Source organism: Aspergillus alliaceus (assembly GCF_009176365.1).
Source record: "Aspergillus alliaceus strain CBS 536.65 unplaced genomic scaffold BDW43scaffold_67, whole genome shotgun sequence".
Taxonomy (NCBI): Eukaryota; Fungi; Ascomycota; class Eurotiomycetes; order Eurotiales; family Aspergillaceae; genus Aspergillus; species Aspergillus alliaceus.
In genome coordinates, this window is record NW_022474750.1 from 43,818 (window position 1) to 64,251 (window position 20,434).

At 47.8% G+C, this 20,434-nt stretch overlaps 5 protein-coding genes across 5 annotated transcripts; 2 read left to right on the forward strand and 3 right to left on the reverse strand.

Annotated features, from left to right (window-relative positions):
- Positions 1-32: 32 nt before the first annotated feature.
- On the forward strand, positions 33-2,384 carry BDW43DRAFT_291621 (ATP-grasp domain-containing protein; the record flags this gene model as incomplete). Its single annotated transcript, XM_032043639.1, has 2 exons — positions 33-348; positions 401-2,384. Coding segments are annotated over exons 1-2 (1,496 nt in total), but the record flags the coding sequence as incomplete, so codon positions are not given.
- BDW43DRAFT_291623 (uncharacterized protein) lies at positions 2,385-4,045 on the reverse strand. Its single transcript, XM_032043640.1, has one exon. It carries the CDS (start codon positions 3,832-3,834, stop codon positions 2,752-2,754), a length of 1,083 nt encoding a protein of 360 aa, XP_031895121.1. The 5' UTR covers positions 3,835-4,045; the 3' UTR covers positions 2,385-2,751.
- Positions 4,046-6,397: 2,352 nt separating this feature from the next.
- BDW43DRAFT_316033 (uncharacterized protein) lies at positions 6,398-6,955 on the reverse strand (the record flags this gene model as incomplete). Its single annotated transcript, XM_032048184.1, has 1 exon — positions 6,398-6,955. One exon carries the CDS (start codon positions 6,953-6,955, stop codon positions 6,398-6,400), a length of 558 nt encoding a protein of 185 aa, XP_031895122.1.
- A 2,256-nt stretch (positions 6,956-9,211) lies between these two features.
- Positions 9,212-11,331, reverse strand: BDW43DRAFT_291628 (C-type lectin protein; the record flags this gene model as incomplete). Its single annotated transcript, XM_032043641.1, has 5 exons — positions 11,009-11,331; positions 10,678-10,949; positions 9,788-10,627; positions 9,649-9,730; positions 9,212-9,594 (listed from the first exon to the last, which is right to left on the reverse strand). Coding segments are annotated over exons 1-5 (1,484 nt in total), but the record flags the coding sequence as incomplete, so codon positions are not given.
- Positions 11,332-11,737: 406 nt separating this feature from the next.
- On the forward strand, positions 11,738-15,820 carry BDW43DRAFT_304008 (ABC transporter ATP-binding protein; the record flags this gene model as incomplete). Its single annotated transcript, XM_032045518.1, has 5 exons — positions 11,738-11,932; positions 11,997-13,098; positions 13,151-13,991; positions 14,054-15,403; positions 15,472-15,820. 5 exons carry the CDS (start codon positions 11,738-11,740, stop codon positions 15,818-15,820), a joined length of 3,837 nt encoding a protein of 1,278 aa, XP_031895124.1.
- Between the last annotated feature and the right edge of the window lie 4,614 nt (positions 15,821-20,434).

The following is a 20,434-nucleotide window of genomic DNA, read 5'->3' on the forward strand; positions in this document are numbered from 1 at the left end:
TTATTATGGTTCCTGAGAGGTATGCCCTTTTTCCAATGTCGATTCTCGGTCCGTTCGTTCGGTGTATTAATTCGGGGACCGTGACTGCTCGGCCCGCTATTATGTACTACTCAAAAGCGCCTATCGACGTTCGGTCACCGTGCCTCTAAGCATATGCCACCGGGAGTAGAGCCCCAACAACATCGCCATGGCCCGCCTCTACACCCCCTCTATCCTTTCGTGTTGTATATATTAGTCTCCAGTTTTGTTGTAACTATCGCATTTGGGCGCGCCCGTCTCGTCCTTTGACCCGATCAGGATTTCAGATCATGGCAGCTTCTCACAAAATTCAGATATGGAGCCAACACGGTAAGGGTTGTGTCTCATCCGGAGTCTGGTCTCTAGAACTGAATGTGAGCAGTCTTACTCGGTGAACACACATGGCGAGTTTTGCGAACATCATACCGGGAAAACTACCAGTGGCAATCTGTGGACTGTGTACTTACCAACGTCAATAGCGTATGCGCGGTCGGAGGAGCCAGCCTCTCCCGAAACTTCAATGACCTACGTGTTGTCGTCGTTCACCAGGAAAAACAGACACTGCTCGAGGCGAAATCCTTTGGCGCAGCAGAAGCTTACAAATTCTTCTTGCAGACTCTCTTAACGCCGGTGGCCCAAGGTCAAGAGCGGCTAATCAAACTCATCGTCCCACTGGCAAAGGGATACATAGTGCGGTCGGATATTATCCCTATACGTCTTCATGATTGTCTGCTTGTTGAGCAAATCATATCTTTTGCGAAACCACTGCAACGCTACGAAAGTGAAACCACCCCTATTTTGTTCCTTGACAAGGATGACATCTCCTTGCCAGCAATATTCACTGCAGCTGCAGCCTGCATACTTGTGCGTCCGGTGCCCCAGGCTGACCTGGAGGATGTATCTTCGGAGTTGGACGAAGAACTAAATAATCGACTCTCGTTCCCATGGATTATTCCCGAAATCGCCCGTCAGAGGACACTCGTGCTCGTCGAAGCGAATAGCTCACATCCGGGAGATGGACTTGGCCTCTACACTGCTGCCGCGGCTCTAGGAATCAGTTTGGTCGTCTTGGATAATGCCGGACACTGGATTGGAAGCCCAGATAACGCCCACATATGCGAGGCTTTCATTCCAACGCGATTGACCATCCCTCCAGAGAGAGATATGACAGACCACATCCTCGCATCTTTGCGGGCCTATGGTAAGCCTGTGGACGGCATTGTCACTTTTGCAGACAACTTTTGGCCTCATGTCGCCGAGGCCGCCAAGGTCGTGGGTCTGCCAACCGCGTCGCCAGAGAGCTTCAGGACTGCCACAAACAAGTATCTTACGAGTATATTCGCCGGTCATCAAGCCTATCATGCGTCGAGCCTCGCTCAAGCTATCTCGGTAGCGCAGGAGCACGACCTACCCTATCCTTTGATCGTCAAACCATGTGGTGGATGGAGTTCTGAAGGCGTGCACCGCGTCGATTCGCGTAGCGCCCTCGAGGATGCAGTAAGCGCGATCATCGCTTCCCGCCATGGGCCTGAGTTCGTCATTGAGCCCTACTGCGACGGACCCGAGGTCGATGTTAACCTCGTCCTACAGGACGGAGAGTTGCTGTTCTTCGAGGTGTGCGATGATTTACCAAAGTCAGCCGATGTCAATGGACCAAGCTTTGGTTCTTTGACCAATTTTCATGAGCTGGGCAGTGTTTATCCCTCAAACTTACCCGAGGCAGAGATTCAGCTGCTGCGCGAAACTTTTTTGGCCATGTTGCTGTCGCTTGGCCTAAGGAGCGGGGTGATGCACCTGGAAGGACGCATAGAGAACTCTGCGGTCGAGTATACGACTAAGGATGGGGTCATGGTGCTCTCCCCACGGGCCAGTGGCGGTCACCGTACACCAAAGGCATGGTTGATCGAGATCAACCCGCGCCCTCTAGGAATGACAGGCTCCCAAATCATTGAATCCACCTATGGAATCGACTACTGGGGCTTGGCATTACTTTCGGCTGTGGGCGATAAGACTCGCGTTCGTGCTCTTGCCCGCCCATTCCTCAAGGGACCGCAATACACCAGTATGATGGTTTTCATCCCGGCCGACTTTCCCTCCTCGTGTGAAGGCATCTTTGATTCGGACGACATCTGTGCGGACCTCATTGCACGAAGACCTGATCTCGAAGCATTCATTAGTAAATGTGGTTGTCTTGTAAAACGAGGGCAACATGTCCCACATCCAAGCACTGGTCGGAACACTTTTCTAGCTTACTTCAATGTCTTCTCACGGGATAGTCGTGAAGAAGCATTGAACATTGCCAAACAAGTTCGAGAGGCAGTTAGATATACTTTTATTTAAATAGCAAACAACCATCAAAAGAGTTCTTGCCTTAGAGCCAGGCAAAGTCCGAACTATTACGCACCCAGTACTAATTGCGAGAGATATTGGTAGATAGGAACGGCTATCATTGCATCTAGGAGAAGATCGTTCGTTATCACAGGTTCTGCTCACCTGTCTAAGAGGCAACAAATCAGCAAGCTTCCAGCTTGCCTGTAAACTCGAAACCAAACATAACAATAACACTAAATGATCACAGGGCCCGCAAATCAGTAAACCCGACTGAAGGATAGAATCCAATGTAATTTGCGATGAGAACTCTGGCTGTGTTATTAAAACGCAGCAGAAGCTCTTGTCTAAGTAGAAGCGTCATGGGGCCACAATTTCCTGGCTGACCTTCTTCATCCTTTTCTTCTAGAGCATGGAGCCGGTCCCTTCCTCGACTATCTCCTCGTGCCTCTGCAAAGTAGCGAGTAGTAATGCTATCTTCTGTTCTTGGTAAGCGCAGGAGCTTTTTAGACGATCTACCGGTCGCTGGCTATTCTGACAGCGACTCGAGTCATCAAGATAGATCCTGAGTACTTCAATTAGCCTATGTAAGCGTTGAAGCTCAACTATTGTAATATGTCTCCAGATGATAGCGGCCTCCTCGCTTTCAGCCCTATATTGACCAAGTAATAGGGCGCGTGGATTTTGCTGGTCACTTATGGAATAATTATTAAGGCTCGTATTTTTGCTGCTGCTGTATCGAGAGATAATGTGTTCGATCAGAATTAGTGCGACCTCAATGGCAACAAGCGCTAGCATCGGACCAATTACAGCTAGTTGTCGCTGTCTAGACTGTATCACACGCTGAACCTCTTTGGTGCTTGTTTTTACGGTATACATGATCTTGTCAATGCTAGAGCCAGGGTCGCCGATTTCAGCCTCCAGGTTTGTCATAACATTAAAGAGAATGCTAATGCCAGTTTGCTTGTCGGAACTGCCTGGGACTCTAGTCGTCTGTCGTTGCACTATATTTTCGGAGGTGTGTTGAGTCGCTGTGCTTGCCATAGTTGTATAGGATGTATGGGGAAGCGTTGTATGGACATGATCAATAGCGGAGGATGCGGTAAAGGCCATATGCAACCCTGAAGTGTAGTCTTCAGTTAGACTCGAGATATCAGGCTGGTTCAGAGCATCTCTGAAGGCATCATCCGTCGTTGACGCGTTGCGGTCAGCAAACAAGATGTTACTATCCTCGTCGGTACATGGTCCAGCGAGATCAGGCCCGGTGCCAGAGTCCCAATTGAGAAGTGGGGTGAGGTTTAGGTCGATGGGGACACGGTCCACGCCGGTAGATGAGTCTGCAGATACTGGAAAAGGTCGGAAGGCGCTTGTTTGGCTGCTATTCCCTAAACCACCCGGGTCTGTGGCGCTTGTCCGTTCCGTAGCCATCGGGCTTGAGTCCGGGCCACGCTTGCGGCGTCGGCGTCCCTTAGAGCACCGTCCAACCATGGAGACTTCAAACTGACAGTCATGTCCTAAAAGTGGTCAGTAAGAGGCTGTATTGAGTTCTGAAGAACACATATCACATACCGGCGCTGATGCATCGCTGGCAACCTGTTCTTTCGCCGCTACATTTGACCTGTCCAACGTGTTGTCAGCTGGGCTTTCGCTTGAGTGACAGCTGGTGGGACAAGGACACCTTTGATGCGTGACACTCATTACATGCAGAACGTAAACGTTGTCCCACAGTGAGGCTATTCATGACTGCCACGGGTGTTATCGCGTTCGGCGAGATAGACTCCGAGTTTTCCGGTCAGCCGCAATAAGTTTTCAATGCGATGAAATGATATAAGTGTTCTTTATTGCCCATGATGAAGACGTTGGTAATGTCGTACTTTCTTAAGCGTCACGTGTCCATGTTTGAAGGGACTACGGCCGCAAACACGGCTGTCAGCTAGTCGTTGGCTGTGCCGCACCTGTCCTGTTAGCCGATACATCAATTAGGAAGTGCCGCAGCTGGGGTGCAGTGTGTGATTGTGTGATGCGTCTCGGCGTAAAGGTTGTATCACCTCCTTGTAGTACTGACAAGGATATATAGAACCTACCCCGCTGGCTCGGCGGTCAGGCCGACTCAGCGGTCAGATTTTTTTCAAGTAAAATATTGAGAAATCCATGAAAATTTAAATATTCGGAATACCACAGTAAAAGTAGAGAACCAAAGCTAAGAACCTAGATATTATTATTCGTTCTTCTAGATCGTTTAATAACTAAGCCGCGACTAGACTTGTTAGGCCCGCGGGTTGGGCCGGCCTTTTGAGGTTGTTCAACCCAGCCCGTTGGGTTTGGGCCGGGTTAAGATGATATACAAACCACCCACGGGTCAAGATATATATATGTGAACCACCCGCGGGAGCCTATAACTGTAGATCCTTTCCTACTATAGTAATGATTTATATTCTTTATATAATATAGTCTTATAATATAGTAATTTATTCATATTACTATAGGTAAATAATATATTTACAGTATTTTTTTGTCTTGGCAACCCGCGGGCTAACCCGTTGACCTGTGGGCTATCCAGGGAAGAAACCCGGCCCATGCTGGGTTATTGCATTGGTCAACCCAGCCCATTTCTTGGCGGGTTGGGCCGGTTTGGGCCGGTTTTCGTGGGCTGGGCCTAACAAGTCTAGCCGCGACCTACTGTGTAGTCAACCGACTCTATCACGGCCCCCCTCCTATCTGTTACGCAACTAATTTCTTTGCTTTGCGAGGCCATTGCTAGAGATAGGACCTCTAAACCATATGCGACATCTTGAGGCTCTAGATCTCGCCTGTATAGCATATTGAGCCGCGGTAAATTATTCCAGTTCAGTACAGAGGGACTTGGCTATCTTAGCCAAGTAGGCTGACCATTGGAATGGGATGGGGCTCATGAACACGTCCTCTAGACAACATGATTTCAACCACCTATCACACTACAAATATAGGGTTCTCTACTAGAAAATCCTTGATATACCTAGTAGATCGGGTGGTATATTATATTTATATATCGTATCTTGTTGGTATGGGATTCCGACTGGCCGTTTCGATTGGTCCGGCCAATTGAATGATCCGGCCGATAAGCGAGCCCAACACCACTTGAACAGACAAGTTCTCAGGGCTGGGTGTTGTGAAATCTCTAGGGGAACGGGGCGCAGGGAGCTATCGTATCGGCTACAGGCTCATCGGGTGCCTAATCAGGAGGTAGATGTCATCGGTGGAACACCAGGAATCAACGTATCTCGACTAACTGAGCCTATTGCATTCCTAGCTATATCATTCTATAGCCCTCAGGGTGCTCACCTATCTAAAGGCTCAGGAGCTGGATGGCTTCCGCTAGTATTTCCGCATGTTAAGCCGCCTGCGGGATATAGTGTTTCCATAACACTGGGAGATTAGATAATAGAGATAGGAAGGAATAAGACCTCGTTTTGATAAGCTTAGAATAACCCCTTAAGAACGATTTCTCATTATTGCCTATCACTATCTAACCTGCCAACAATGAAATCATGTGTTGGAAGATTGGCTCACTTGCCGGCCGGGCCAATCAGAACGGTCAGCCGGAATCCCATGCCAATATATACTCTTGCGTACGTTTTATCGGTTTCAGGTACACTAAATCTATTGTATTGTCAACAACAATTCGTTGGTAGCTCAATATATGATGGAGCGATTTGATGAGTTGGTTGACTCTGTTCATTGGTTAGTTGAATGGGGCTAGACTGATCGATAGTCTAACAGTTTATAGCCACCTAGTATGCAAAAATATATCTTTTGTACCTAAAAGCTAGTAAAATACTATAGTAAGCGGTTATTTAATGGACGTACTGTATACATACAGTACTATTCTGCGCCTTAGTCTGCTACAAGGAGAGAATAGGTGTGTGTCTGTGTACTGTATCATCAACATCAGGCTATAAGATGGGGATCTAACAAGATATACTAATTGCTCCACTAATTAGTGTATCTGAGTTAAAATCAGGATGCAGGGAGAGGGGCACACCAACCTGATACACTCTGCTGCGAGTAATCTCTAATCAATGCGCCTATTTGCCTCCTGCTTACGCATATCATGGATATGATCGTTGAGCCAGAATCGCTGCAAATCCCGGTCATCCATATCTCTAGCTCCTTTGATGATTCCACAACACTTTCCCTCCCCAGCACCACACCAACACTCAAATTCTCGGTCCATGGTCCACTCAGTACTCGGGTAAAAGACCGATAATATGTCGCCCTTCTTGAGAGGTCTGTCGCGACTGACTCTCATTTCCCATGTCGACGTGTCGCATTCTAGAGATGGCGCACATGAATGATTACAGTAGTAAAGATCAGAGTTCCAGATAAAGTGCAAGTTAAGCCCACTCTGCACTGTGGCGTAGTCCTGCTTGGAAGTAGGCGTTATGCCATTGATGCGGGCAAAGACGGCTCCAGCGGGCAAGTCGACTTTGGACTCGGCCCAGGACCGGAAGTAGCTGTCTTCCATTTCCTTGTGGACGACCATGAGACGATCGAGATCCGGGTTAACCCAGGCTGGAAGAAGTAGAGGCTCTGCCACATATTCCTCCTTAGGGCGAGGGCCAGTGGCCATTTCGATAAGTGGAGAGTGTTTTAACACAATTTCCGTTGTGTAGAAGTATGATAAGTGAGATTTGTCACGGAGCTGGAAGCCGTCCCCCTAGGCGCAGTGGCATCCTCACGGCCTTATATGCCTCTCGGGGATTGATACATGCACGTCACCACTGGACGAGATACTTCTGTATATTGAGTTGCAATGCGTCGGGTCCCGACAGACAAACCCGAACATTTAATTGGCGTGTCTCTTCACCAGTCGTGCAGTCGGCCTGAACGTTCAGTTTTATCTCTATTTGGCTTTAGCCACTTCTATGATGCAGCTATGCCTCGGATAACAGCGGGCTTGGCTGACAGCTGACGCGTCGCCAAGCCTCCGCATTGTACTTTGGTTCTACAATCGTTTGTTGGAGAAGGATATGCAGTTATCGGAATCGTCGTGTGTGCTCTGTCGCGCTAGGTCTGATCCACAACCTTCCTAAATCGCGTCCATTCTTGTCATGCATCTATCCCCTAATCGTTTGACAGGCTGTTCGCCCCGATTACCCCGATACTAAGTAGTATGAGTCGATCCCCGCCTATATTACCATCGACTGTCGCAGGGTTTTGTATCGATGAATATGAGTTGGACCCGTCTAATAGGCTACAGAAATAATAGTATTCCAGTCACCACTAGGCCCCAGATCTTGGCAAGTGAGAAATCACTCATAACAACGAGCGTTGTAGAAACGTCAATACATACTGGATCCCAGTTGGCTTAATGGTCAAGCTAGATAAGCATGACAAAACATGGTATAGATGGCATCTGACTAAGGAAAGGAAAGTCTCTAACAGAGACAGCATTGATATGAAGAAATGAAAGGAGCTTTCGACACTACTCCGAATTCATGTTGTGGCGATTAATATCCACGATTTGTGAACACCGGAGAAGTTTGTAGCACACAAGATGTGCTGGAAACTTCCAAAGTTGGAACAGCTCTTCTATCGAAGAATCTATGGGCGTGGAAGAGCTAGACATAGATGGTGAAGGGCTATCGACATCACCTTTTCCCCCAAAACCGGTAGAAATTTGAACGCGTGATCACAACCCCCCGAAGCGACAAAGAGACTCTTGTCATACGAAGGGTGATAGTCAACGATAAAATTATATGTCGGCGTGTCATTTTACCAGCACTTAGCTCTACTATAGCTATCTAGTAGCAAGCGAGTAGATGGGACGTGCTCTATAATAGGTCTGTACCGCAGCCTTATCGGTGACCGTACCGGACAGCATTTCTGAAAGCTCGCTCGACCTCGTCTTTATGCCATACTGCCGAGGAAGCTCCAGCTCTGATTAGCCTCTAAAGATGTTAGGGCTTACGCACTGCTAGACCTACCAGCACTGACCAATACAGTGCCATATACGAAATACTTAAGGTATCGTCCTAGCTGGATTCAGCGAGAATCTGCTCCTGCCAGTGCCGTGCCTTGCAGACCCACGCCCTAAGAGGTTATAACCATTGAGCCTCCCTCGTACAGTATATGGCGATAAGCTTGTATCCAGGAAACTGGACGTAGCAGGAACCTCTGTAGGTATTTCTTTAGCGCAAGATCCACGGTGGGTCCATTGTAAGAGTTGTAGCCCTAACCCTATATCTTCAAGTACCCACTAGGATACGTGGTGCTGGATTCAAACTTATTGCCATACACTGTATGTATCCGACTTATGTCCCACACCATGGAAACTTCAAGTTTGCAGAAGCAATTTCTAAATGTACACATGAAGAAAGTTTTATCTAGATCTCTCCCCGGCAATGGTAACTTTGATTAAGTCTCTAGTAAGACTTGCGACTGTCGGCCCGCTTTTAGCTCACTCCATCGGTGTCCGAATTCCAGCGGAATGTACAGCGAGCTGAAGTCTATTCGCTCCCGACAGTATTATGCGCGTACGTTTACAGTCAGGTTCATTAATCATAGAGATTCTTTACACAATATCGCTTCCGTGGAGACCTTGGTGCACAAGCTCTCTTGGACTCGATCGATGGTTGTGTATGCCGACTTTGGGTGATCTAGTTCAATTTACAGCAATGTTGTTCGGCTCACTTTGTCTAAGTTGCAAACGAGCTTACTCTTTACAGAATATCTACGGTGAGCAGACATGCCGGCGAAGCTAGGCTTTCGTACACAGGGCAACTCGGGTTCCTCGTGTCTCAGCTTATGCAGGTCTACTGCGCACGCCATGGCCACCAATAATAGTACCCTGCTAGAGGCACGGACAGACAAGGCTGATCAAATTGTCGGATACGTGTGTTGAGTGCTTGACAATGTACATCTACAGTTACATGACAGAAATTTGCAAGCGCCACCACCCTCACCCCCAATCTTATAATAATATCATCACCATCAAATAATCACACTTTTGAAGAGCCACAATTTATCGCAAAAGACGCTAGAATACGCAGTTTTGATACCAAAAATAGCGCTAATTGCCAGAGGGGCCACCAGCAAGACGTGTTGTAACAAAATTTGATCGAGCGAGGAGAAGGATTATGCTGACATCCAAAGCCATTCTACTAAGGCATGCTAGACCTTCATCCTCTTCATCTAGCCTTGACTATGTCACGCACAAGACGAACGGCAACCCATGGATAGAGATAATTCATTTGCCACCAATTCAAGCTGGAGGGTTGAGTTAATTAACTGACCGCCATGATCAAAGGAACAAAAACTCACAAACACTTGCGTCCTGTAATCCGTGGGTGGGTAGCCCAGGACCCGCCCACGACGGCCTTGTGCTTCCCATGCATGAAATCGGCTGCAGTTGTCATGAGTTAGCCATTGCATGCTGCAAAGCCATGAGTCATATACGTACCGCTGTAGCCGGGATAAATGTCCATGGGCTTGAAATTAGGCTGCGGACCAAACTGCGAGCTAGTCCACTCCCACGCCCCACCCATGTCTCCCAAGCCAGAGATCCGACTGCCGTTTTGAGTGACGGCAACGGGGTGAAAACGTTGCAAGCCGGTATTACAGCCGGTCAAGTCGACAAAAATCTCCTCGGGATCAGGTTGCAGTCTTGGACTACGTCCGTTGCAAGGGGGGTTGCGCTTCGCTTTCTGCTTCTCAGCATACTCATGAATGCTTCGCACCTCGTGCAAAGTAGGGATACGCGCTTTCGCCCATTCGGCGTAGCCTTCGACTTCATTGTATGAAGCCATAAGTGGCCAGTCAAGCGCCAATGAAAGAGGCACGGGACCATATACCGTCTTGATGGCCTGACTGTCGATGAATTGCGTGAAACCATCGCCATTGTCAGTCATCAGCTGGTGGACGGTCCCGTTCCCAGATGGTTTCAGCGACGCGTTTGGGTTTTGTGTCCAGGTAATGGGAACCGTTCTCTTGCCAGTAGCGAAAAGATATGTAGCATATTCTTCGTTACACACCGGGCGTGCCTGCGCTTCAAATTCCGGCATCGTGACCGAGTAGGGCTCGCGTTCGTTGTCCCAGGCGAAAAATCGGCTCGGCCCTTCATCACTCTCTGGGTCATCGAAGCCAATCGTAAATGTCTGATCGGGAATCCTGAACCATTGATTGTCGACACGTTCAGAGAAGGCCTTCTTTGCCATTGCATCGAAGTCAGGCGTTGGTCCAGGTGGAGGCAAGACAGATGGGCTTTGTAGGGTCAAGTACAAGAATGTCTCGAGATGGAGGCCTATAAGACTGTAAGCTCAGCATTAGGACGTCGAGGGGTTCTTTGCTTACCTTCATGCTCAAACCCCACCCAGAGCGCACGCATGATGGTTCGGTTGCTCATTGCTCCTGGATCGTTGTACAGCGCAGTAATTCTTTTATTGACTTTCTCTCGGTAGTCAAGGATCTCTTCAAGTGTAGGCCATGACTCTGGCAGTTCGCTGTGGTCATGACATTTGGTCGGGTCATCCACATCAGGATCTATGCCTCTTTTAAAGAAATCATGATAGATGGCTGGCTCAGTCGGATTGCCGCCGGTGGCCCGTGTCAAGTGTATGTCTTCACTACACAAAGCCGATTATGTCAGTTGGTGATGTGTATCTTAACGATCGATCAGACTTACAATGCTGGAATGTGACCCAGATAGAATAGTAGGGGATTGCGCAGGGGAATAGGTCTCTCCATCAAGGCGCTGGCGGGGATCATCTTGGTGGTAACAAGATCCCACGTCGCCCATAGCTTGTTCCATTCTTCGAGAGAAGGCAAAGGCGCCGGCGCATATTCTGTAGGCTTGAGCGGGAACGCAAAGACGCTTTGCTTGGGATATTCGACAGACATTTTTACCAAATAGCTTGTATCTAGAGCTCTTGAAAAATTCTTGTTTGAAGGTTGCCTTGCCCACTCACTTTTTGAACTTCTGTTAGAGATATAGATATAATCGAGAACCAGAAATAGAAAGTTATTATTCCTTAATTGTTTTAGATAAGAGATCTACTAACTACTGTTATCTTCTCGCCCCCAATTTGAAACTAATATTACTTGGTGCGGTACGAGTTGCATGACGCATGTAAGTCTATCTTGACCGAGCCTCAGTTTGTGGTCGGTCCATTCGGTGCCCGTAAACATTCGGCGTTTATATCTAAAAGTCCGGTGACCAACCGTACCGCACTAGAGACTCATGAATCTTGTTAACATTGCAGCCATTGGATTAGCAAAGACATTTAGAAGGGGAGCACCAGTCAGATTACCGTAGGTGTCCGATCGCGCTTCGAGCTACCTCTACACCTCTCCCTCACACCACTTGTACCTTGTTGGCTTCCACCCTAAAGCAACCGGTCCGGGACGAGTAGTCATGACCTTATCGCAAGTTGATATGAGCTCAGAGGAGCGTACGCAAGCTGTTCTTCAAAGGCAACTGTATGGCCTACCCAATGACGATAGAGGCAGGCTGAAAATAGTTACCTATGCAACGAAGCTTGACAAGGCCATCCTTTGCTTCAGTTCGGCCTGCGCGATTATTGCAGGTGCCTTGAACCCTCTTGTTCCCGTACGTCTGAGCCTTTCTTTTGCTTACTCAAAGGACGACTCTCGCTTACCTCGTCTTCTCACAGGTTATATATGGCCTCCTCGTGGGTATCTTTAACGGTTTCACCACGGGATCCGTAGATGCTGCCGAGTTGCGGTCGAAGATTTCGACGTTCAGTCTGTACTACGTCTATCTCAGCATTGGCCTTTTCATTTTTACGTACCTGGCTACGGTCGGATTCTATTACAGCGGGGAACGGATCACCCGGGCTTTCCGGGTCGCATACCTCTCTGCTATCTTGCGTCAGAATATGGCTTTTTTTGATGTTCTCTCCCCCGGTGAGATCTCGAACCGCATCATGTCCGACATGGGTATCCTCCAAGAAGCCATAACAAGTAAAGCTTCAATCATGCTGAGCGCAATCGCCACTTTTTGTGCGGCTTTTATTATTGCCTTCGTCATGTACTGGAAAACTGCTCTGATATTAACTCCATTTTTTGTCGCCATGCTCCTGATGTTCTCCGTCGGCGGCACGTATACTGTCAAGCACCAAAAACAATCCCGGGAAAAGTACGGTTACGCAGCTGGTATCCCCGAAGAAGCCTTCGGTGCTATCAGACAAGTAGCCGCCTTCGGGATGCAGACTTTTGTGCGACAACGCTATTCTCTGAGCTTAGATCAAGCCGCACGAGCGGAGAGGAAAGCGCAGAACATGGTGGCGGGTCTGGTGGCGTCAATGAACGCCATGCCATGTCTTATCTATGCGCTCTCGTTCTGGGCAGGTTCGATCTTCCTGGTGAAAGGTGAGATGTCTGTGACTGATATTACTACAACTACACTGGCTGTAACGATCGGCGTGTTTGCCATAATTAGGATCGCACCATCCCTGCAGGCGCTAACTTCCGGGATCGCCATTACGGGGTCACTACTAGAAACTATTGCTAGAAGGTCCCCACAAGATCCTTTAGTAGCAGATGGTGAGAAACCAACCAGTTTTGGGGGCGACATTCTGTTCGATCATGTGGATCTTGTCTACCCATCGAGAGGCCATGCCAAAGTGTTGGACCGCGTCACTTTGAAATTCCCCGCGAACAAGAAGACAGCCATAGTTGGCCCTTCTGGGGGAGGTAAAAGTAGCATTCTTGGTCTTATCGAAAGATTCTATGAGCCAACACATGGGGCAATTAGTAAGTGTAAAAGTGCATCGACAAGGCTTACAAGTCGCTGATTGAGTCACAGCTATCGACGGACAAGATATCCACGCCCTCAACCTGCGCTGGCTCCGGCAACAGATAGGTTTAGTTGACCAGGATCCAATCCTCCTCGACGTTTCTATACTCGACAACATCTTTTACGGATGTTCCGATGTCAATAATAAAGCTTCGGACAGCACGCGGCTCGAGAGAGTCGTCGACGCTGCCAAGAAGGCTTATGCGCATGACTTTATCATGGCATTACCTAACGGTTATCAGACTCGAGTAGGCGACAAGGGGCTCCAACTCTCAGGGGGCCAGCGACAGAGGATTGCCATTGCCCGTGCTCTTGTTCGAGACCCAAGAATTCTTCTTCTGGATGAAGCAACCTCCGCGTTGGACACTTCGTCGGAGAAGAGTGTACAAGCAGCTATAGACGCCGCAGCAGAGCAGCGTACAACTATTATTATTGCTCATAGGTTGTCTACTATTAGGAATGCTGACTCAATCGTTGTGCTAGCTCAGGGCAAAGTCGTAGACCAAGGGACTCATGTCGAGCTCATGGCTCGAAATGGTTTATATGCTGAGCTGATTGAGAAGCAACAGATTAAAGAAAAGGGTCAAAATGCATCAATCTCGTTGCACTCTGATGATTATGGGGTTAATGCGATTCTAAAAGATAGTCCAGACCATGGTTCCAAATCAAATGATGAAAAGACTAGTGCATCTTGTACTGCCCAGGTTGAGGAGACACCCAAGAAGGAGACTTCTTACAACCCAAGTGCGAGAGGAGCAATGTCATTCATTTTCTTCATGAGTAGACCAGACTGGAAACTTCTGCTTATTGGTCTCGCATGTGCAATACTTGCAGGATTGGAAATCCCAGTGTGCGTCCTTACAGACCTCCATATATTCAGCCCTCAAGCAGGCGCTGACTGATTGATGCCAGACAATCCATATTCTTTGCAAAGCTACTAACCATCACTGGGTTACCTCAAGCGCAGTACGTTCAACTGAGGCACGCTGTTGATCTGTGGACCGGTCTCTATGTCGCTCTTGCAGCGGCAGGATTCATACTCTGGTTGGGGCTCGGAATGACTCTGTCGTGTGCAACGCAGAAACTGTCCCGGCGAGTTCGCGAGATCTGCTGCCATCGTATAACAGTACAGGACATGGCTTTCTTCGACAAAGCCAAAAACTCACCAAGTGCGCTTTCGAGCGTGCTCTCAAAAAGTACTGACGATCTTGCTGGTATGGGGGGCCCGGTCCTGGGCGGCATTTTGACCTTCATTTCCACTATCGTTGGGGGTATAGCGGTCTCATTGGCCATCGGCTGGAAGTTGGGTCTTGTTTGTACAGCAACGATACCTGTTGTTGTTGCTTGCGGTTGGTTGCGCCTCCAGGTGCTTGCAGCATTTGACGCTCGAATTAGGCAGAGCGGAGTGGATTCGTCCGCATACGCAGGACAAATAGTGCGCTCTATGCGAACCGTCGCTTCATTGGGCCTTGAGGAGCAGGCTCTTACGCTTTACGACGGATTCCTAGCTAAGCGAGCAGCGAGGTCTCTCCAATCCATACTCGTAGCCTCGGGGCTCTACGCTGCGTCACAATCCGTTGTGTACCTATGCGCCGCCCTTGCGTTCTGGTACGGTGGAACACTGATTGCGAACCGCGAATACTCCGATTTTCAGGTCTATGTATGTTTTGTCAGTCTGATATCGGGCTCTCAAATTGCCGGGTCGATCTTCACCTTCGCACCTGACGCCGGCAAGGCGATACACGCGGCCCAGGAGCTTCGGTGTATAGTGGAGCTCAATGATCCCGAGAATGAAGTGCGGCGGCGGCCTGCAGAGTCTGACATCCTGGAGCACAAGAGAACAGAACACGAGCTTCTTCACGGCCTTGACCCGTGTCAAGTGATCTTTAAGAATGTGTCTTTTGCGTATTCCTCTAGACCAAACAAACATGTTTTGGACAATTTTACGATTTCTATTGAGCCTGGGCAGACACTCGCTTTGGTTGGCCCGAGTGGCAGTGGAAAAAGCACATGCCTTTCTCTGCTCGCACGATTCTACCCATTCCATCACGGGCAGATCCTCGTTGATGGACATGATATACGTAACCTGGATCTAAACGCTTATCGATCGGCAATTTCACTAATCAGCCAAGAACCCGTTATTTTCTCCGGTACCATGAGAGAAAATATTGCGGTGGGTTTAGTAGGACAAGAAGTCAGCGACGACGACGTTCTGGCCGCGTGCAGACAAGCTAATATTCTTGACTTTGTTCACTCTCTCCCGTGAGGATCCTCCTACCCAAGCTCGTAAAGCCCCAAGTGGATAAGATCTAACAACATTGCACGTGTAGTGATGGATTGTCGTCGATAGTTGGTATAGGCGGCAGCATGCTTAGTGGAGGGCAGAAACAACGCATCGCTATCGCGCGTGCATTCCTGCGCAAGTCCAAGCTTTTACTACTAGACGAAGCCACGTCGGCGTTGGATAGTGAGTCGGAGGCTGTCGTACAGGCGGCCATCGATGAGGTCAAAAAGAACCGTACTACCATTACGGTCGCCCATCGTTTGAGCACAGTCATGAATGCCGACGTAATTTGCGTGATGCGTGAAGGATCTGTAGCCGAGATTGGCAACGCCAAACAGCTTATGGCAAGACGCGGGCTGTTTTGGGAGATGGTAGGCATGCAGAGCCTGGATTGACAGCGTAATCCCCAATAACAACAACAATCATGGCAGAACAAAAGAGAGAATCGACGAGCCAAAATATATGATTTCGGGCAAAACCAATTGGGCGTGCGTAGAGAAGCTAGGATTGGCCTTGGCCGTATGGTAGAAGTTAAGTGCATGTGCCTCTCAAGTCTACGCAATCTCGTTTAAGGGCCGTATCGGTGCTTATCCAATCTTCGGTACTTCGATTCGGCGTCCGAAGGAGACCGAATTACTCGTCGTGCACAAAGAGAAACCAGCACTTCTAGGAGCCGTATTCCTTTGGCACAGTAGAAGCCTATCGATTCCCCTTACAGAATCTCTCACCAAGCCTAGCGCCGGAGCGCTATCGTCAAGAGCGACTAATGCAATTCATCGTGTCCATGGGGTACAGAATTACTCGTTCAACTCACCGTCGCTCTCATATTCATCACCTAAACCCAGCATAACAACTCCCATCTTGCACTACCCCCCGGTTTTACGAGTCCAAAGATGTCTTCAGATTTAAGAGCTCCATGTGTCCAAGCCTTGTCAAGAGAGAATATAACTGCTAGGCAGTCATTCGCTCAAGGCCACCTGTGGTTTCTGGACTGATTATACCGCGGTTCCATATGGTACCTCGTGCCCTTTGCTCTGCGCCCCCGTGGGCTGCTGCGGCTTGAGGCACTTAAGGTGGTGCTGATAGCGTTAGAAGAGCACCATGAGACGTTTCGCACGACGTTCTCACAGAGGACGCCATCGGCATGCAAACCGTTGGACCAATCCAGCGAAAAAATTGAAGGTGATCGACACATCTGCCGATGAACCAGAGCTCTTTCTACGGGCCTTACGGAACGAGCAGAAGACGCTGTTCTATCTGGATACTGAATCTGGGTGGACGACTTCTGTCTTCTGACTGGGCAAAGACGACAGTTGTCTGTTCATTGTGATGCATCGCATTATCTCGGACGGCTGGTCGGCCGATATCCTTGGCCGAGAATTAGCGACGTTCTATTCCACCTCGACCCGAAATCAGGACCCGCTGTCACTAGTCGTACCTTTAACTATTCAATATCGAGACTTTGCCATATGGTAGAAGCATCAGCAGCGGGCAGAGGAGCACCAACTGTAGGTTGAATACTGGGTCAAACAGCTGGAAGGAAGCCATCCTGCCGAATTTCTCTGCGACAAGCGGCGACAGACTATACTGTCGGGAGCAGCGGAGAAGCAAGAGATTGAAATCGGTGGGTTGCTGTATAGAGACATACAGCACTTTTGCAAAGTACACCGAGTGACCCTTTTTTCTGTTCTGCTCACTGCGCTTAGAACAACAAAGTACCGACTTACTGGCGCAGATGATGCAACAGTGGGCATCCCGACAGCGAACCGGAACCGGCAAAAGCTAGATGACCTGAGTAGTTTCTTTGTCGATGCATCAGAATCCGGATCGAGGATGATCAATCTTTCGAACAGTTGGTCCGCCAAGTTGACAGAACGATACTGGACGCACATGCTAACCAAGATGCCCCATTCAAGAGGATCGTTTCGGAGCTGCCGATAGATGTTAGAGACGGGTCGCGTGATCCTGTCGTTCAGAACACATTCTGCTTGTACTCTCAACGGGACTTAGGGCGATTCACGCTCGAAGGCCTGGGATGGAGCAGCTGAGCGTCGTGCCGAGCTCTAGATTACCTCGAGATTGACCTGTTCCAGGAACCAGATTATATCCGTGGCACCGTCCTATAATAGTGGTCCGAAATTGGCTGTGGCTCATAGGCTCGGTTTCAAGGTCGAGCGTCCGCGATGTTTAGGCGCCAGTCAATATCAACATTGCTCAAGTCCTGTTACGAGGTCCAGAGCATAGTTATTAGATAGGCTAAAAGAAGCATGCTAGTGTATCGTTAAACGCGATTCAGTCTTCTTTCGTTTAGACCACAGGGGACGCGCCTTGTTGAAGATCGTAGGCTTTCCATTTCTGTGCTTGGCATCATTTCCGGGCCTGGGCGAGGGTTGAACGCTGAATGCTCGGCAATCTGGTAATCAAGAACTGTAGAGGATTCCATGAGGCAGTAAAGGTTCGCACTACTGAGATGGGATCGGATGCATGTAGTCAACGGGATGCCTTGAGCATACATCTACTGGAGCTGACAATATGATCAGCTTAGCTTGTATGATTGCGACCAATACCTAGTCTATGGTTTATGAACAGCCTGAGGCAACCTGATGCGAGGGACGCAAGGGATTTCTGCGGACATGGACAAGAAAGACACAAGAAATAATAAAATCAATAACTTTTATACCATAGATCGTACATAATTAAGATCAGCCTCTTTGATACTTAGTGCAAGGAAATGGAAACACGGCAGCGTTATGCAAATATATATAAGCACAGTAGGAAGATATCATGTTGTTAAAGATAAAAAGCTCAGTATCTTTCTTCTTTATACCCTTGAAGACTAGAGAACACCCATTGCTGGTATATCAAGACTCAGTCTCTGGACCAACATGCCCCCCTGGGATAAGTGTTAATCTTCCTAATTTTATACTGATAGTAGGATATCTCAGCATTAAAAGCATGGGCCTGCCCAACTGTTTCTCCTATTTCTCCAAAGCCTCTATATATAACAGTACCATTATTCTTACCAACTTTAGTAGTGGTGTTAAGATATATCATAACAGTTATATTTATCTTCCAAAGGCTTGTTACCTTATTCTATTTCTTTGAGAGGATACTGTCCTTATTCTGCTCCTGTTACTACCGCCTCTAACCCTACATTTTTGCCTAGAGTATCTCAGTGGCTAGTTATTTATTTCTAATCAGTATTAGGGCTTTGATTCATCTCTCTATGTATGAAGAGCTCAGATACAACCTCACCTCTCATCTCATCAACCCCACATAGATAAACTCTAACTGCCAGTCACGGTTGCGCGCTTAAGTCATTCTTGGTTCCGAGCTAAAGCCCAATAGGTAATAAAAATTTGGAATTAAGGGCCTCTATCAAACGCATCTAGAAGGTTCATGAGCTAACAGTAGGCGTGGTACTACTCTGAAAAACTTCTAGTAATTTCCTATAATAGCTGCTACCATCATCCGAGCTAGATATATTGGTGTAGTATGGTAAGGGTGATGTTTATATATGATCAGTATGAGGCATTTGTTGTTTTAGTATTTTATTGTGGATGATCCACAACCTTTGCCTGACAAACCAGCAGAAATGTGGCAATTTTTACATAAGTGGTATGAACTAACTCTGTTAATATAGCAGCGCCTCTGGCAAAGACTTGCATAAAGGACAGAAGCATAGGAATGAACCCTACTCTCATTTACGAAGAAAACATGTAGTGAAAGGTATACAGTATCATTATATATAGAGCAGTGATTATAACTTGAAGTAGACTCATTAGGCCCGCGAGTTGGGCCGGATTTTTGAGGTTGTTCAACCCAGCCCGTTGGGTTTGGGCCGGGCTAGGATGATATACATTCTTGATAAAATACAGTATCTGAATACAGTACTTCAACAGCTCTTCTGGAGGATACAGGATTGAGATGGTGAAAGCTGGGTAAAGTGGCTTATTATAATATTAAGGTTATTGAAGATACGTCGTCAATAACTAAGCAAATAACGTAACCTGAAATTCTATCATTTTTCCTTTTATTCTCTCTTCTTTCTTTCTCGTAAACCTCACCATCATCGCCACCACCACTGCCACCACTGCAACTACCCACCATCATCATCATCATCATGGTATATGAGCATAATGGTTTTCCTTGTTGTTTTGCATGTCTTAAAGCATATACTAATTTGTTCTTGTATTATTTATACAATTCTTGCTGAGAATCATATATCTCATACAAGTATTAACAACGCCAGCCGCCCGTTCAAGCGCCCAATGACTCAACAGGAGCTGGAGGGCCTTTTATCCACCTTCTTTCAAGAACTCCAGCTAACCTGAATCCTACCCTTCCTATCAGACATTGTGAGTTGGTTCTATATATTCACAATAATCTATAGCGAGGCATGCTGGACCTTCCAGGTTCACCTGTGTCTTTTATCCGTGGCAAGATAAATGCCAGGCAAATCTACAGCAACCATCCATCCTTCATAACTAACTACATCAATGCCCTGCTTATATAATCAAGAGACATTCAGCTTGCAGTCTTGTGCAAGGTGTCACTCTGTACAAGACTGCCAGCTCTTCCCTGAATGCCGCCATGCTCCAGGAGAATTTGGCGGTGTATACGGCAATTGCAAATGGCCTGATACTGCTCGTCAGTGCACTGTACAAGATGAGTTATGGGGGTATATACATGAAGCTGACCGCGGTCTACCCTATACAGGGGGGGTGGTATACAGCATCAAATCAACTTAGACCCTGAGGAGGGCGGAGCACCAGAGAATCCAATTATCTTGGATAAGAAGAATAGAGACAAAAACAATCTAATTGTTCTATAGAGATATATACAAGCTTTCATTTGGAATCTATATCAACACCAGCACCCCCAGTTGTACAGGCCTGTACAACAACCTGAGCAAGGACTTGCACCTCTGTGGTGCTCAGGATAAGTAACTAACTGGTGAAACGAAGCAAGTTATGTAAGTATATCTGCTGGCAGAATACTAGCGTGAA

What these genes read in the sequence shown, in the direction of transcription:
- BDW43DRAFT_291623 (XM_032043640.1), bottom strand. Translation starts at nt 3,834, where the DNA reads ATGGTTGGACGGTGCTCTAAGGGACGCCGACGCCGCAAGCGTGGCCCG.